The sequence below is a fragment of the Crassostrea angulata genome, chromosome 8, assembly GCF_025612915.1.
Source record: "Crassostrea angulata isolate pt1a10 chromosome 8, ASM2561291v2, whole genome shotgun sequence".
Lineage (NCBI taxonomy): Eukaryota > Metazoa > Mollusca > Bivalvia > Ostreida > Ostreidae > Magallana > Magallana angulata.
Window position 1 is genome coordinate 39,700,624 of NC_069118.1, and position 19,808 is coordinate 39,720,431.

The 19,808-nt window shown below is 32.7% G+C and overlaps 1 protein-coding gene across 1 annotated transcript in view; it reads right to left on the minus strand.

Moving 5' to 3' along the window:
* Positions 1-3,817: 3,817 nt before the first annotated feature.
* LOC128161444 (GTPase IMAP family member 7-like) overlaps positions 3,818-19,808 on the minus strand; it is a 50,933-nt gene continuing 34,942 nt past the window's right edge. The window contains exons 2-4 of the mRNA XM_052824728.1: positions 12,563-12,628; positions 6,670-6,735; positions 3,818-6,390 (exon numbers count right to left, since the gene is read on the minus strand). Of these exons, the coding sequence (XP_052680688.1) occupies positions 5,525-6,390; positions 6,670-6,735; positions 12,563-12,628 (998 nt within the window). The 3' untranslated portion in view covers positions 3,818-5,524. The remainder of the gene's footprint in view (positions 6,391-6,669; positions 6,736-12,562; positions 12,629-19,808) is intronic.

Sequence of the window (19,808 nt, forward strand, 5' to 3'; positions counted from 1 at the left end):
CAAAGGATATTGTACCATACGGCCCCTCTGTAGGATACCAAAAAATAAATGTTAAGTTTTCGAATTGTACATCTATTTTTGCATACACTTAATCTATGACCTTTATGGAAGACCATTTTTACCAAAAAGAAGAAAATCCAATGCAAGATATAACACTAAACTTTTGGTAAGGGTACACTATTAACTTCTTAATCCCTTTCTTTTCGTTCTGCACCTCCTCCCTCCATACTTTATAAAGCGATCAAAATATTTGAGAGCATATAGGTATATTTTCTTCCTTATACTTACCAGTTATTTTATTTTTAAACATTTATTATAATATTTATTGTTCGATATACCACCAGTTGGTGGAAGGAACTATTTGGGAAGATTTCAATTAAAAATTCTTATAGATGTGAAGAATAGAACTGTGTCTCAATGAGCTCAATTCCTCAAATTAAAAACTTCAAAAATCTAATTGGTCTTCCCCATCATAAACGACTGTTGTTTACCTGGCGTAAACTCCCGTGACTTTCTTACCTTATTCACTTGATTGATGAATACACTCGAATGAAAAATATGGTCACGTTACATGTAAAAGAGTTATCATAGTCAATGTATTGGCGGGCATATAACTGTACTTTACCAAGACCCACCCATTATTTTATCTTGAAGTTTATCAAAACAGTCAATGGCTACAAACCAGGATGATTTTACGCTGTAATATTTTCGTAGGAATGGCGATAATGCCTTTATCCCCGTTAAAATGTGTCAAACTATTCTAACGGTGTCGTTTTTATTCACTTGTGTCTAAAAAAAACTATCAAAAATTATATGGAATGCATATAATTTATCGTATGCAGAGGGGGCCCCAGAGAGTAGTTACAGCATATCATCTTTGTATTTTTTTATACAAATATTTAACGTTTAGCGAGACATTTCTAATGATCAACCAAAATTTAGCATCAGTCGTAAAATTATAAGCAAGATAAAAAGCTCACAACTTTGCTAGATTTTCAACTTGGCATAACCTATTCAGCATTTAAAATGCAAGCAAAAAATGGCCTCATATCTGTGTACAAAGATCTATATAGCTAAACAATCAAATTTGGTTAGTATATAGAAATTGTAAACAGTAAAACAGAAGATACATATACTAAAACAAAGAGCACAATTTATTTTTCAAAATGAATCATATATATACCTAGTACATAATTTTGTTTGCGATATTAAACTCTGTTTAAACTGAATAAACTCTAGAAAATGCTTAGCATCTCAACAAAACACATTGTATTAATCAACCAATACGAAAAAGATCATATGTACCAATTACCAGTGGAATTGTATTTTAGTACTTTGTTAATACACCAGATTTGGCCTATTTTGTGCTGGAAACCAGTCAATTGATTTGATATTTAAAAATTACGAAATACAGGCGATAGGTCCCCAGGTTACAAAGCATAAATAATATGAAAATGAACAAAAATCAAAACAAGTCAAAATAACACAACCGTCAAATGTGAAAACTACCAACGCATTGAAATATTTAACCTAAAAGTACTTCACAAAATCGGCACCAATGTATCTTGCATGTTTCGAAAATTCCCTTTGCACGCGAACTGTTGCACAACATTTGTCAGATCTCGACCCGTTTATCATACGTCCGACATGGTTGCTTTAAATAAAGAACCTACTTTTTACACCGTCCCGTTTTAAAAGTTTGGAATACCGAACCCGAAGTTATAATCTGATTGAAACACGCATTTCCTTTATTATTATTTTCGTAATAACTCAGATTTGAAACAGAATTGGCCCATGATTTTTGCAATTCATATTTTCCTTCCAATAAGGATTATTTATGCAACAAAACATTGAATTTCACTCAGTTGTTCTGTAGAAATTTTTTTTTAAAAATGCACCTCCCTTTTTCTATATTTTCAAGGTTTTTTTCCGCTTTGAATAAAGATCGGTCTTTTATTTTTGCAATATATTACATTTGTCTTCCCATGAGGATGCTTTGTGTAAAAGGACTATGTGTGTGTTGGTCAAATATCTGCCCCCAATTTTAACAAATTTTTAAATAGTATCGTATAAAAATAAAATCTTCATTAATCACTATATAGTGGACGCCTATCACTTTAATCTTGATTTTAGTCGTCATTGCACATTTGCTATTTATCTATGACGTCATCCAAATGACCTGATCCTCGTAAATGTGCAAACAAACGAAAATATTTTAATTTTTGCTTTATATTTAGCATTCGGAAATATCGAGCACAGGTCTGCTCAAGTACGATTTTAACATATGTTTTTCTTCAGATAATTATACACGTTATACTGAAAATGGTACTTGAGTAAGCCTTTGCTCAATGATTCCCAGTCGAAAAACCGTCGGAAAACACCCACATTTTTGCAACAAAACATCAATATATCAAAATAAGGTAATCTTCATGACGTCATTTCTACATCATGACGTCACTTTAGTGATAAACTTTTACCCCTTATTTTCAATACGGTTTTAACTATCTTCCATCTTATTTTTAAAGCTTGAAATAAAACTTTTATTTTGGGGTAACAAATGCATAATACCGCACATAGTCCTTTGGTTGAAATCGGCCGAGCGGTTTAGAAAAGTTCAAAATGTAAAAAGTTTACAGACAGACAGACAGACGGACGGCGGAAAAAATGCATTCAGAATAACCCACTTGAGCTTTCAGCTCAGGTGAGCTAAAAAGAATTAATATATAAAAGTTGTTTTCCCTTTATTCAAATGTTTGGAAACAAATCCAATGAAACCTTTACCGTTTATATCTAAAATTGCTGTATAGTGTATCCTATTGATCCCTGTAATATATCACTTTAGTTTCTTAAACAGTATGTCTATTACTTTTTTTACAGAATGATGTATGCAGGGTCATTAATTTATTTTCATTACATGTATCTTAAACTAGAAACAGACAGGCCTTCTGTAATCTTTTCATTGTTTAAATGGTGTTGAGTTTTTGAAACGAGGCTAGTGATTGTTTTTTTAACTACCTTTCATATGAAAAATGACATCTACATCGTACAGTATATCATACCCATTTAACATATCACTTTATTATGTTAAACTGCATGTCTATTAGTTTTTTTTATAATGATATAAATTATGCAATTTCATTAATTTATTTCTCATTTTATGAAAATTCATTTTAAAAATTAAATTATCTCTTACGGCCTGCGTGTGTATTTTTTTCAATTTACATATTACAGTACTACCCAAAGTCCAAGCTCTTGATAAACTGGTTCCAAAAGGCTAGCTGATGAAAAAATATTAAAGGCATCGGTGCCTGGAATTTTTTTTAAACAGACTTTTACTTACGGTCGGAAGTAATAATGCCAAAAATAATTCATATCATTCGGTTATTCATTTAATTTTGTGTCGCTCTTTCGTATTTTACCCAAAGATGAACAAAACATCGGTTTTCCTACTATAATTGGATATCATTTATATGGTTTAAACTCGTCTCTACAATGCATGGCACGTTATATGCACGGGTGCTATTTCTCTTTTGTAATTTTTTTAAAGAATGATTTGATAGATCGTCAATAAATGTAAGCCTTCAGAGTTCAGAGTATGCATAACATTACTAAATAGCCCTAAACATTCATCCAAATTGTATAAATATGGTGATGACGAACAGTGTTCAAAAACAAAATTCAAAACAATAAAAAGAATATTGACGCAAGCGTGAAATGTGCCGCAAAAATATAATTGTTGTATGGATTATCATTAGTTGTTCACATAAAAACGCACCACAAAAAAGAAAAAAAACGAGTTGGTTGTACTAATAATCTTTATTGTAAATTTTAATATATTTTTCAGCAACACCTTTTGAAGTGTAACATTTCATTATTACATTGTATTATTAAGAATAGAGTTCGTTACTGTAAGCATTTCTAACGGTAATTGTATGATCATTGCCATAGTATAAAGTAATGGAAAACACGTTGATTTGTACATTATACTAAGACGAAGTTCAACTCATCATTATTCTCTTTGAGATTGTGTATTTTAAACCATTTTTATTTTTGTTGCATTGCATTGAATCATGTAAGATCATATGCTCATCCGGTAGAAACTGCACACTTTTAAAGGTAAAAATAAGCCAGATATTTTTTTTCCGAAATGGAATAAAAGTCATTTAATTTGACTCATAACAAAGAAATTCAAATATATCATTTATAAAATTTCATTTCATTCAGGTCTTCTGTATTTCATGTCTTTAGATTGTCCCGTATACCGACCTCGATACAATGAAAAACTCTGAAATTTTCTGAAAAGATTATAGTCTTGGTAAAATCGCACCTAACACAACAGTCTATGACCCACTTTACATGTACAAGTAAAATAAAAATTATGTAATATTTCTTATAGGCATAAAACATATTTCTACATGAAAATTAAGGACTTCTTTTAATTCATAAAAATGAGCATAATATTAATTCTATAAAAAAAAACTATCCCACAGAAACGCAGTTACAATATCTAGATGTATATTAAGTAACGGACCGCCTTCTGGCTGACCGTAATAAAGATATAAAACAGGAGCAGAGCAAACTCGGACTCCTACAAAAATTAGAGACAGGATCAGGTGCCATGGATGAGTACACATCCCCTGCTGTCCAGTCATTTTCACCATGTGTTCTTTGTCGTAATCAGAAAAAAGGACAAGTTCGTAAACAATGCATTGATTAATAATGGTCTAGCAATAAGTTTATGAAATGTCAGTCAGCATTCAAACTATAGTCTGTCTCAGGATATTTCTGCAGCACATTTGGCCGATTTTTAATAAAAAGTGCAGTTGAAATTGATTGAAGGAAAAATTTCAAAGATATCTTCATTGACACAATATCATTTTTCAGTCGAAATTTTTTTCAGGAAGACGAACAGATTTGACGCAAAGATTTATAGTGGGGAATTGACGTTTTTTTTTTCATTCGGATGTCACTCAGAATACATCGCGCAATTTTTCAACATTATCATCCGGGCTTGCTGCAATGCAAAATCCCCGTGTAAATTATATTTTTAGCCTAGTATTGAAACCTGATAAGAAACGGGAGCGTTTCAACTTAGAAATCTAGGAAATTTTCATACTTTTGAATGAACATCGTTAAAACCTTGACGTATTTATAAATATCGAGTAATTAAGCAAATTGTGAATCGTGGATATTTTTGGACAAGATTATATTTGCTGATTAGGTCGCTGTGTCGACCAGAGAACGAACATAAACAAATTTTATCTTTAAAAAAAAATCAAAAATAATTTTGTGCAACACTGAATATAAATCAATGTTTCTATCTAAATATTAAAATTATATTTCAAAAAAATTACTAATCACTTACAGATATTCCAATGTAGCAAGTTAAATTAATCCATTCATTATCTTATCAATTGTGACAGGTAATTTTATATAAATGAACCTATCAATCATTGTTTTTTTTTCATTTTAAGTAAACAGAAATTCAATTTTTTATAATCAACAAAAGATGAGAATATACATTTTAGAAAGGCCACCAGGACTTAACATATGTCCATGCCCGAACAAAACCGTTTTCTGCAATATCCTTTCTAACATCATCACGGACTCTGTTTTCCTTTTCCTTTAACTCTGAAAGAATAGCATTCTTCTTCTCAGTGAATTTTTCTTCTGATTCTTCCAAAGCTTTTATTTTCATGACTTTTTCATCTCGGTATTTTTTAAGCAAGTCCAGTTCCATTTTATGTACTTCAATTTCTGCTGTAAGATACATTTCATTCGTATAAAAGTTACCTTCGTTTCTGCTCACATTCTTCTCTATAATTTTCAGAAGCTCTTCAACTTGTGGCTCACTTTGACTTCCTCTGAGTTTATTATTGAATGCAATGACTCTGCCGCCGCATTTTTCGATAAACAGTCGAAGCGGTTCAGGAACCCTAGCCAAATGATCTTTTAAGCTAATATTGAGTTCGTCGAGATCGTCCTTTCTCGTGAAAAGAACAATAAAATATTGATACACATCTTCCCCAAAATACTTGACAAAATGATCTACGGTGTCCTTTTCCTCTTTTGTAAATCTCCCTAGAGTCAGCACGATGATAAATGCATGCGGTCCTGGCGAAGTGATTCCTATGCATTTCATAATTTCTTTTTGAATGTTTTCATTCGACACCTCCGTATCAAAAATGCCAGGGGTATCAACACAAACAATTTTTTTCCCAAATCGAACAACGAAATTCTGAGCACAGAATTTCGTCTCGGAAATTGAAGAAAAAAATGATTTAAATGCGTTTTGTTGTAGGATTGTGTTTCCAGTTGCACTTTTTCCAGCTCCCGTTTTTCCAATTAGCACAATTCTTATTTCTTGCAAACTGCAAGCAATGCTCCGATCTAAAAAATAAATTGAAAATATATTGACAAATGAGTATGAACTGATGAACTATATATATATATATATATATATATATATATATATATATATATATATATATATCCATAAAATGGATATATATATATATATATATATAGAGAGAGAGAGAGAGAGAGAGAGAGAGAGAGAGAGAGAGAGAGAGGGTATATACATCATACATGTACAGAAAACAAAGGAATGATATACAATTAACTTTTTGTAATGACAGTAATAAAGTGATTGTATCGCGTATGGCCTACCTTTACTAACAGTATAAGATAGATGACGTTCAAATAAGCCTTTTGGTTCTGTATCACCTTTTGTATCTGACAAGACATGCAGTAATAAATTAATAAATGGAATTTATTTGGGTTCGTTTTTAAAATACACGAATAAATACGTAAAAATGAAATTCATCAACAAGCGATGCAGTATTCGTAAGCACAGGGTGAGGTATAGCGCGAAAATGCAACGTTGGGAGTTACATGTAAGAAAGCATATGGAATCAGAGTTACATGTAATTTCGTGGATTTACCAGTTTCAGTTAATGTGCATATGCTCAAATATTCAGACAACGAACGTAGACAACAAAACAAATAAGAAATACAGGAGACATTATTTTTTTCACCAATAAGACTGTATTACGTAGATTTACACATTGACTGAAAGTTGAATTTTTCAGTAAATGTGATCGGAAAGCATTGTAAACAGATTCAAAATAAAAGTAATCTCAGAATTCTTAAAAAGTATTCTGGTGTGATTAATTGAGAATTGATCAAAACAATACTTGGAAATATGTTAAATAATTCAATTATTCGCTAAAAGGTATAACAATTTGTTTTTATTTCTAGGTCAGGCTTTCCGTTGTCGTTATTTATGATATAAAAAACTCGCTAGAACAACACTACCCCGTATGTATTGAACTTCAGATTTTACATGTATCGAAAGTTTGATCAATATTAAAATTGAAAAGTGCTGCTAGAATCCTGTGTTATGTGTTGTTTTGGTGCAACGTATTATTTTCCGTGCAGTCTGAATAAAAGTTGGAAAGGATTTCTTGAGAACCGGGTATATAATTATTTAATAGATAAGGAGAATATGTGATTCTAACAGAGGTTCTGATAAAACTGAGATGTTTTGCCTTCACTTAATATGTTTATTGTTTTGTGGCTTGACGTCAGGCATATCTCCGGTTTCGGTTTGAAAGTTCCTTTCTCCAATACCGTGCGGACAATGGGAGCATTAAGCAATATCAAAATTTTTCACAAGAAAAAGATTTATCGACTCATGTTTCATGTATCAGCGTTCACATTCACAATTGATGAAAATGTTATATGGGAAGTAATAACAACACTGAGCAAAAAATTTTCAAGTCAAAGAGCAGTTCACCATGCACATGTGTAATCCTGATTTAAAATTTATAGATTGGTCATATTTTAACGGTGGAAAGGGAGGAGAGGGTATTCGCAACAAGCTGTTACATAGTGTCTGTTACGGTACAATGTAAGTAATAATCGGTGTTGGATTGTCATCATTATCACAAATGATCAGTTTTGATTAAAACTAATAATATACTTAGATGAATTTTTCCCTGAAGAAACATTACCGCCGAAGCGAATTGAGACCCGATTTTCGATCAATTGGGCATTCATCTTGAGAAGGGTACATAATTTGCGTGTCTTACGAAATGTACATTAAATAATTACTAAAGTGTGTTTATTCAATAGATTCATTTCTACCAAAACATTCGATCCAAATTATAATATATATAGATGTTACAAAACAAATATCAAAAAAGTCATTTGCCCCTTCTCCATGGATCAATGCACATGGATGAGTCCATTCAAACCATTTGGTCGAGATCTCCGCCATTACGTGAATGGTGAAGCAGGACTCCGCGCCGTAATGTCATATACATAGATTTTGCGCGCTGATTAGTGGACGAATCCAGGCCCCACCAACTTTCCTCAAGTGAAGATTCAGCCTCAATTCTGAGTTTTGACCTCAAATTCATGCATTATTTCTTTTAAGGATTTGAGTTGAGGACTTAGTTGAGTGATTTGAAAATGATTGGGTCATGAGCATACTCAAGAGCAAACCGGGTGTACACATCACAGGCACGTAGCATCGGGGGAGGGGGAGCGGCCTCTTTTTTGCAGTAGGCACTTTTCTTAACTAAATATTCAAATATTCTAATAAATTGCAATATCATTGTTCCCCTTTCACTTTTGTCGCAGTGAAGCGGGCAGCTTATTAATGTATTTTTTAGCCAAAGTTATTCCCCTTTTATTTATTGACTTTTGATAATTTAATTAATGTTTCCAATAATTACCAATAGTGTGATGATTTTTTTTTTATACAATAATAAATATTCTATGTAAATGGGTTGTTATGTATGAATATTTTTTGGATTAGATCTAGATAGTATGTTTATTTTTAATTTTTAGATACTTCGAATTATTTTAGGCCGACACATATATAGGGACAGTGCTATTGCGTTTCGGATAATGAGTGTTTGGGGTTAAACTTAAACAGGTACGAGATTGAGTGTGTGGACATCCCTACTCTACCTAATCTTCGTGTGATCTAATCTACGAGATCTAATCTACGATACAGAGTGTGCGGTCATCCGTGCTCTGTGTCGCATTAATAGAAGTGTGCGGTCATCCCTGCTTGTATTGGTGGTGATTGCAGAGGAGCACTAGTGTGTGGTCATCCCTGCTGGGGTTCTGGCCTCTTAGCGCAAGTGTGCGGCACTCCCTGCTTGAGTTAGTTTGCGCTGTTGGCGCAAGTGCGCGGTCATCCCTGCTTGCGTTAACGTTGGTACCTGTTGAGTTGCGTAGGTGTGTGGTCATCCCTGCCTGCGTAACGTTAGTCAAGTCCCTATATCTGTGCAGGGGCGGGGATTACTTGTAAATATTGGCAACAATCAGGGCTATCCGATTCTATCTCGGGTATGGGGCCGCGGGGGATCACAGACAGTGACCCCCTTGCACGTTACATCAGCATATAATAGATGAAGCTGGAAATAAGTACATGTAATTCTAATTGAAATGAAGTTACAATAAGGATTTTTGTTCCTGATTTTGTGAGATCACTTTTTTTTAATTGTTTGTCAAGATGTTTTTGGAAGAAGCCGCCTCCACACACTCAATGAAACAATTTCATGTGCTTTAATATCCTTTCCCATTTTTCATGGTCGGAAATTTTAAAAATGCCTTTCAATTTATTTTGCATCTTAATATAACAAATGCAATTTAAAAATTGTCTGTTTTATCTTACGCTTTCTAGCTTACATGCAATTATTTAATGTGTTTATTTCTAAATTAATTTGTATCTAATTTCAAGTGATATGCATGTGCATGCACCAGATCTAATAAAAGACTGAAAATTCTATTAAGGGGACTTGGTCACGATTTAAGATAAAAAAAATTATTTTTATGTTTTATGTATAAAATGGTTTACACACACACACACACAAGCACACTTCTTTTTTCACAGTCAATATTTTTCTTAAGTTCACATATTGAAAATTGAATTTTCATTGAGTTGCCTCCTAAATTAAAGAGATAATATGGATATTCCAAAAAAATGAAGTCACAGAAAAAAGACTATGGACTCCAACCCCGAACCCTCCACTCCCAGTGGATTAGGATTTCTGATTTCGATACTTCTTCAATTCTCTTTTTTTGGATGAGTCTCCCCCCCCCCCCCAGTTCCAAAATGATGCTACATTACACATGCTTGTATGCATCACTCTGTTAAACTATTTCTTAGATTATCAATGGTCATTATTTTTATGATGTCAGAAAATTAAAGAAGATAGCAAAGTCTTTTCTAGGCAATCAATCCAAATTGATTCATCGTCCATGTAACTTAAGGTTTTGCCAGTTAACGAGTAAATGTTGTGATTTGGTTTTAATTAAAGCTACGCTAAGTAATTTTGTACTTTGTAGTAAAATTACGTTTTGTAGGTGTTCCCATTTTAGTAGATTCACTTGTTATGTATGTAAATTTGTGCGTGATGGGGTCATATCAAAATCAAAGAATACTGAAACACGTTTCATTAAAATGAATTCTATGGTGGCATGGATCTGCCACCACTTGCCAGATAATTATATTGACTTGTCAGATTATTATATTGACTTGTCAGATGATTATGTCGACTTGTCAGATATTTATGTCAACTTCTCAGATTAACTTGTCATCATAATTATCTGACAAGCCGATATACAGATCTGATAAGTTAACATAATTATCTGACAAGTCAACATAATGATCTGACAAGTTAACATAATTATTTGTCAGAAAAAATAAAATGAAGAAAATCATCATTCATATTATATGTTGACTTGTCAGATAATGATGTTGACTTGTCAGATATTATGTCGACTTGTCAAATAATAATTTTTACTAATCATATAAATATGTCGACTTGTCAAATAATGATGTCGACTTGTCAGATGATTATGTCGACTTGTCAGATCCTTATGTCGACTTGTCAGAAAATGCATTTCAAGTGGATGGCACAAATTGAGCGTGGAAACGTTTTAGTTTTGACTTTTTCCAACACGTGAATAAGTGACAAGTCGACATAAAGATCTGACAAGTCAACATAATTATCTGACAAGTCGACATCAAGATCTGACAAGTCGACATGGATATCTGACAAGTAGTGGCAGAACTATGCCACCATAGAATTCAGAGTAGTTAAAACGATTTCAAAACTGTATATATGGCTGAGGACCCACTCACAAGACAATTAATAATAATTGTTGGTAAGAGTTAAAGAGGTTCGCTCCTTAGGTTTGGGGTAGCCGTTTTGGGTCACCTCTAGACTGAAAATTCTACGTTACAATTTATTATAGTAGTACATCTATTTTCTACAATGCCAAATGACCTTTTTTGAATAAAATTGTTAAAAAAACATTTTTACAGAGTTTAAGAAACTATATGTTGTGGCGGAAGGTTTTCAAGAAGGGAATGACAATTTTTCATAACTCCTAATTTTCACAAAAACCAAAATTCTAGATAGTTTGTGTCTTACGATATATTCATGATATTCTGAAAAACTTATCTAAACAATATTTTGATATTTATATCGATAGATTTTGGCATATTTATCCTGTATATGATAGAAGTTAGTAAAAAAAAATACTCCAATTTTGGCCTAAAATTAATTTAATTCATGCTATACCTCAAATATTTGAGATGTGATCCCTACTTGTTTTACTTTTAAATGATACATTAAATATATGTCTATTTGTATGCAAATTTTTAGATTGATGACGTTACTATATTTTTTTTATATGTGTTATATTTGATTGCTACAAAATTTTGTAACATCTGCTGGTGTGTTCATTATGTACTAGCTTTTTAAGCCACCAGTAAAACAAGATTTTTTAATTTTTGATTTAGATTTTTCTTTTAAAGTCACTACATGTGTTCAACCTCATACTGTATTAAAACCATAGCTAAAAATAGTTCAAACTATTATCAATTATCATTTCTGTTTGAAACCCTATATTTCCAAAAACTAGCATGTGACATGGGTCACAAATAAAATAAATGAACATCTGAAGTCCCAATCTTTATATCCAAGTGGTTTTCGGATGATTGACATTACTATGATTTCAGGTGCCAACCTCCTTAAGCCATTTTTTGTTGGTTCACTTGGGTTCAAGTTTAAAACTTTCAAATTGATCACTTCTAAATTACAAACTCTGTACTTTTCATATTTTAAGACTGTGTTTTCATTGAAGCAATTGAATCCATTTGCAAAACTGCTCAACTCAATCTGATGAAAGTCAGCCGTTCTGATACTCTATCGCGTTCGAGAGCGGTAGCGTATCAGAACGACTGATTTTAATCAGATTGCAAATTGCTCTTTTTTAAGAGAAAGTGTACATTATTGCTTCATTTACATCTGCTTGGCAGAATTGTGCTATTTTGATAAACCTTAAGAAAAAGGATTTGTAATTTTTGTTAGTCTTATTAGCATTAAAAAAATATTTGTGGAGGATACAAAGGAGTATGCTGTTGAGAGTATAGGAAAAGGTGATGCAATTAGTAAGTATTACGTTAATTTCTTTAATTTACAACGAAGTTGTTTATTATATTTTAAATTAGTAACTGATAAGAAATATCACATACCTTTTTTTTCAAAGATACACTGAGGACTTCCGAATGCGCATTTCCTTTCGATTTGGTTCTCTCTGTCTGTACAAAAAATGACATTAAACTGTTTCTATTAAGAAAGAGGATTTTCTACTCGTGTCCTCTTTTTTTCAGTGCAAAATGAAAAATGAACACAATGCAATATCAGAAATGAACATGAATTTTATTCATTTTGGTCGTTGAACACAACATAAATTGGTAAACCCACCATCTTTTTTACACAACAGCACATTTTACAGTATCTTTAAACCTTCATATTCCACAATAACAGTCAAAATATTGGTGATTCCACCAATTTCATTCACCGATTATTTCACCTATGAATAAACTTGGTGGGTCTACCAATAATAAGACATTGGTGATTCTATTATTTTGAACAGCATAAAATATCTCCTTTACAGAGGACCCTGGTGGTTCCACCAATTTTATTCATCGAATATCTCACTTACGAATAAACTTGGTGGGTCCACCAATAATAAGATATTGGCGATTCTATTAGTTTGAACAGCATAAAAATATCTCCTTTTACAGAGGACCCTGGTGGTTCCACCAATTTTATTCATCGAATATCTCACTTGCGAATAAACTTGGTGGGTCCACCAATAATAAGATATTGGCGATTATATTATTTTGAACAGCATTAAATATCTCATTCACAGAAGACCATGGTGGTTCCACCAAAATTTAAGTGTGAAATTGTCTGTATACAGTTTAGTATTTCATTCGAAGAATTGGTGAACCCACCAACAAAGCAATTATAGAACATATGACAAAAACAAAAACCATTCGAATGCCTAAAAATCAACAATTCTGCAAACATTGTTCGGTGATTCCACCAATAGTCAAAGAGGTTAAATTTTCTAATATGTCAATATACAACTACTACACTGAACAAATTTTAAGAACTTGTCTAAAATGAAAAATGCCGTCGCTATTTCAATACTTGGTGAATCCACCAATATAAAATTGTGCGAAATGTGAAATGAAACTAGAGACAAGAAAGTTGGTGAATCTACCAGAAAGATCACATTGACATATTTTTAGTTTTCGCTGATGCAGACTAGTGGAATGAATTCACCTTGCTGGACTCACCAAAAGCAAGCACGTTTACTTTAAATTTACATATACTTGGTGGATCTACGAAGACTTATTGACCAAAATAGATTACAAACCTGGTGCATGCACACAAAAAATTAAATTCCCAAAAGCACTTTTTTTCACTGTCAAATAAAAATATAGATTTGTCGGAGTCTGCTCTTCCTGTGGGTCAAAAGTTTTCCCTTTTAAACGGGATTATCATCACTAACTCCTAGGACCAACTTATAAGGATTTCCACCGATGGTAGGTGTTGTAAATAAACTAGTCACCGTCACAATTCCTCATTTCGATAATTTCGTTGATCATTCTCGTAGAAAATCACCGATACTACTCTCTGGTCATATTCTAAAGAGTTCGCGAATTATCGACATACGCATAATTTGTCTATCCTCCTCATGCTTCTAGGTGGAGGTGGTGCCACAGGGATTTTAAATGTAAACCAACACAGCGATCTGTAAAAGAAGTACAAGACTAATTACTAAAATACTGGATAACTATGAAAATGAAAAGAAAACATCAACTTGTCATCTAAAGCCTGGCTATTCCACTTGGCAATCTCAATTGTTCAAATAAAAAGATACTGCAACTTATCACTGCACAATATTCTACCTAATGTTACATTGTAATCAAATTGTACAGATTATACCACAGTGATATTCTTTTTCTGCGTACATGTAATTCTTCTGTATCTTATATTCAGTTTATTGAATATTAGACCAACAAAGCTTAAGCTTTCAGTATTCATTCTTACACTGCCTCTTTCTTAACAGAAATACAAACAACCATATATGTATATTGGTGAAAATATCTGGCATTTAAATCCAAAATTTTTTACAACATATTATGCAGTGTTTTGGCTAGGGAATTGTTAACTTTCTATATTTACATCCACCAAGTATGGTTACCTCACATGCGATATTTGCGAGAAAATAAACTTAAAACAAGAATTTTTCTTTCAATTGCAGAAATGGTCAACATCTAAACTGCAACTTTACGTAATTGCGTTAAATAAAAGTATGTTGCTACATAGTACGAATTTGTTTTCACAGGCGGGGGTCATCACGATTTCTTGAATCTCCATACGATAATGAGGACGCCCACTTTTATACTGACTTCATATATACTCAGCGCATGTTTGTGTTTTGTTCTACGTTTAACAGTAGTTGTATATTTGCATCATCAAAGTTATGTCAAAGGGAGATTAATAGAAAAACATGCGCTCATGGTTAAAATTAGAAGAAAAAAACTGCTTCTTTTTACTTTCACTTTCCCCGTTGTAACCAAGGGTTGATGCATGTTGTTTATTTTAAGTCATTACGTGATTTCTCACCTCAGTTAACTTTGTGAATACTAAATTCTATCACATGACGTGTAAGATAGCATGTTATGTGCTTACCAGGACAATATTTTCAAGCACGTTAAGTTGTCAAGCATTGATTTAAGGTAGTCCATCCATAACTATCATATTTCATATCTAATAGATTGCAAGTTTTATTACTAAAATCTTGGTGTGGTTTTAAGAGGTTTATTCAATAATAAAGATTAAGCTTTAAAATTTTTGAAAATTTTTAATATTAACAAATTTATCCCATCTTGAAGTTAACATTGAAGTCTATGGGCAAAAATGCATTTTTGAATATATCTTTATAGTACAAATAATTTTCTCACAAATTTCTCGGTAAGAACCTGCAAAAGCTTTCCGTTTCTTTCACAATGCTAAAAAATTCATTCATATTTTTAATAATTGAATTTTTTAAAGGACAAGAGTGTACAGGCCGGACAAATCCCCCGTACCCAGGATTTTGAAATGGCATATAATCTTTATATTTGAAACTGTGCATCAGTACATGTACATGTATAATATAGAACTGCATTCTATTACAAATACATAATATACAATAATACATACACTTGCTACTTATCTCCTTTGTTTTATTTGATGCTTTCCAAGAACATTTGTATTGCAGCATGATCTCATATCAATGCTAGCGCTATATGTGTACAGATTATATGAACATAACGTAATTGTTGTCATTATATAAATGGTATTAGATATTTTTTTCATAAAATTCCAATAAAAAAGCAAAACACGTTTTACTTAAAAGCAAATGAATTAAAAATAAAACGCCGTCTATATGACTCGAACACCCTCTCCGTTGAGAGGGACGGACTACTAGCCTCCGCTTATCACAGTGAGCTACGTTGACACACCAGAGTACGTGTGAATAAATTTAACTCTTTGACAATTATTAATAAATAAAACGTTTTTGGTGAAAATCACAAATTTGACCCATTATGGGTCTAGACTCCATTTAATAAATCAATAATAAAATACATAAACTAATTCTTTAAATAAAAGTACTTTTAGAATGGAGTCAGGATCCATTCATACCTAATTTTGCAATTACAGTGAATGATTCAAGATTTAGGCAAAAAGCGATGTGCAGCTTACTTTGGAAACATATACCTTTCGTGTTAATAGATTGAAAGCAAAATATTGACTTCCATCGTGAAATTTATGATGAAAACAATGCATACAAGTCAAAAATTAATATTCTAACTTGAATTGAAATTCTTTCGTCTTCATTGCTCCGAGTGGGGGATATACAACGCCTTGTGCGCTCCTGTTCTTTTTCTCAAGGGGAACAATTCTTTTACAAAGTTCCAAGTGCAAAAAGTTCATATAATCGAGTGCATACATATTCCCGAGTTTGATTTATGTCGACCTCATAATAATTCTAAAATAGATATTTAATGTAGTTCATATCAATCAGAATTGTTAAATTCGCCTCAGTTATCATCTTATGGATGGACTGACATGGGCGTGGTCTAATTGTTGAAACCATATTAAACAGTATATTTGTACCTTATAGAATAGATAGGGTTATGGTGAAAGAGTGATCACATACCGGTAAATTTTTATACATTGGCATTATTATTCATGCTAGTTTAATTTAGTACCATTCTGATAATGCCAGCTCCACCTATCATGCAAATTAATATCAATCGTACATTGTATGTTTGATCAAGGGTAGATAAGCAAAAACTCTCCTTTTTTCGAAAGTTGTAAGGAGAAAAACATAGAAAGAGCTTAATGTATCACAGTCTAAAATCTTAATTCATGTTGGAAATTGACTAGACTCTTTAAAATTTTTAACAAAAGTGATACTAGGCTTAAGAAATAAACGCAACAGATGCGACCGAAAAGGCCCCCAAACCCGGCGCTACGTGAGGTCATCCTTTATTGCAATTTATAGCTATGTAGACACTCACATGACTGAAATCTACCCATAACCCTCTTATCAATTGGTCGAAACCTACACTGACCTAGGAAAAATCACGGACTGCACAACATAATCATGTACATATACATCTTACTGGTGTATATGAATTGTAATTTAAATAATTTTTAATTTATACTTTTGACAATCATTTAATAATTTTTTTAGAAAAAAGATGTAAACATAAACGAGAGTATGCTTTTTTGATGATTCATACAGGTTATATGACGGTACATGTAGCGAAAATTGCAGAAAAAATTACCCGAAAACGCGGATTCTGGCCACACCCTGCGATAAGAAACCCTACTCTGTCGTTGTTGAATTAATAATTTTGGACTTTATAGTCTTTCTAAAAATTCATTCAGTTTTAGTAGCGATAAAGAAGAAGAGTTTCAACCATTTTACGTGTATATTAACACTGTATGACCATACTGGCCTACTGAGTGTATCAAGTGACAAAACAAAATCATATTAATTTTAAATCTGTTAAAGAAAGTGGGCGCTTAAGATGTACATTCGGTGGGAATCTGGGCGCACACGGAGAATGAAAATTCCATCGATCAATTTTGCAATTTTCCGAATTATAACGGTTATTTCGTTTTTGTTGGACGTGAAAAGGGTAGAAAAATGTTTGTAATGCAAAGGTATATCATAATATGGGTCTTACTATAGCAACATGATGCAGTCCATGCAAAATCCTACTTATTTATTGCTGTCTTTGAATGATTTTGTCGTCTCTGGGTCTTCTCTATTAATTATAATAGTTATAGTTGTTTATGTACTAAAAGTTGCAATTTACGTGGCTTAATAGCTAAATCTAATATTTGAACTGATTAATCTTACTTTCACAAGGTCTGTGGGTATGATTAGTACCATCGATATCTCCAGACAAGTTTTTGCTTTAAAGGCTTCGTAATATCTCTAAAAACCGTTAATCGACCTCTGAAAAAAGTAAGCTACATGTAAATTCACGTACAGGTCAAGTGTCGTCATTTATACGTTTGACCAAACTACAAAACTTCACTTACATATAAGTTATATTGGCTAAGCCAAAATAGTGGTTAAAATATTGTGATTTAGTTTGATTGATTACTGTCTCCTTTTGTATTTTCCCATCATTTTCCTGATTATTTTTGTTGAAAGTATAGTAAATGAGATTTAGTTTTTAGGCATATCATATTTAAATTTTACTGCACTGAAACTAAAGAAAAAATAGCTATGTCTACTTACACTCGTGATTAACAATTTTTTTTCAATGGAAATCCCAACATATTTTTCTCAATGGTCACCACTTTGCATATGCTCAGTGAATGTAAATTGTACATAAATCTTATTTTTAGAATTAAACTTCATATTCATTGAAACTTTCATCTCCTCTTTGATAACGTGTTAGATCCCGCAAGTGACACCCAGATGCTGAAATCATTTAATTATGTTTAAGAAAATTAGGAAGCCAGGTAGGAATGGTATATATCAAGGAGAGCATATCGCTGAATACCGGTATATTTTTTGATACCATATATATCCAACCCAACCCATTAATCACGTCAGGTGAAGGAATAAATAAGTGCACCTTGAGTTCCTTTACAGTCACTGAAGAATTTGCACCTTCTCGTTCTTTTCTCTTTGAAGAAAGGTGGTTTTGTGACATTATTATGTCATCTTTAGGTCTAGAATTTATTTCGAGCGTGTTAAAGACTTACATTTAGAACAAATAAAACCAAAAACAATGAATATTTAAAAACCATTATGACAGCAGTAGCATCGTTTTTGAAAGTGTATGGGGGCAAACTCATCCAAAAAATCTTGACAAGCGAAAAAAAAGGGACAAGTCCATCTTAATTTCCCTCTTTATATGTAGATTTAAGAAAAATGTTTACTGCACAAAAAAGCAAAGGGGGGCTGCTGCCCCCCTAATCCCTACCCTACCCCAACCCCGATGCTATGTGCCTTAGTTACAAGGTACTAGTATGCAAAGTTATGATTGAAAACAGAAAAAAGAAAGGCCAGGTCAAAGATGCAGATAAAGCTGTTGCATTTGTAATGTTTACTTCCATAACTATCACTGGCGTCGGAAGCAAATTGAAAGCAGGGGGGGGGGGGGGGGGGACTAAACTAATCCTTATAGATCTTGACAAGCAAAAATTCCCCCAAATCATAAAAATCCTAATCCGTGGGACAATTAGTTTTGCTGCGACAAAAAGTGTGTGTGTGTGTGTGTGGTGGGGGGGGGGGGGGGGCTGAACCCTCTTTTTTGTGCCTAATGGTTAGGTCTAACTTTGCCAAAAAAAACGCCGACGCCTATGACTTTAGCAATCGTCATAACTTTGCATTTTTTCTGCAGTTAAGTGTGGACACGGTTAAGTAACATATTCACAAAAATTCCGAGTATTCATGTTGATGTAGTGTATGACTTACCATGACTAGGCCGACTTCATTTGTTGCCTTTATTTCTTTTTTTCTTTCTTCATTTATCCAACCATCGGCATCCATATAATTCTTTTCTTCTCTTTCAAACACAATATCCATTATTTCGGTCATTATCCAAACAGATTATTATATTTCGTGGTAATTCAAAATTCCGTTGTTGTTAATCCGTATGTCCTATTTTATAATGTTGATCATTCATTCTGTGCATGCCCTATTCACCCAGCCTTCCGTTGGTTGATGGTATAATGTTTCAGAGGAAGGCACAGCAGGAAGTCTTTATGCAACCGTTACCGTTATTTGTTGACTGTGCCGTCCATTTCAAATTCAAAATAAATAAATACTATATCTATCTACATTTAACTGAATTCATCTATTCATAAAGTACATGGAACCGTAAACTTGTTCATCTTAAT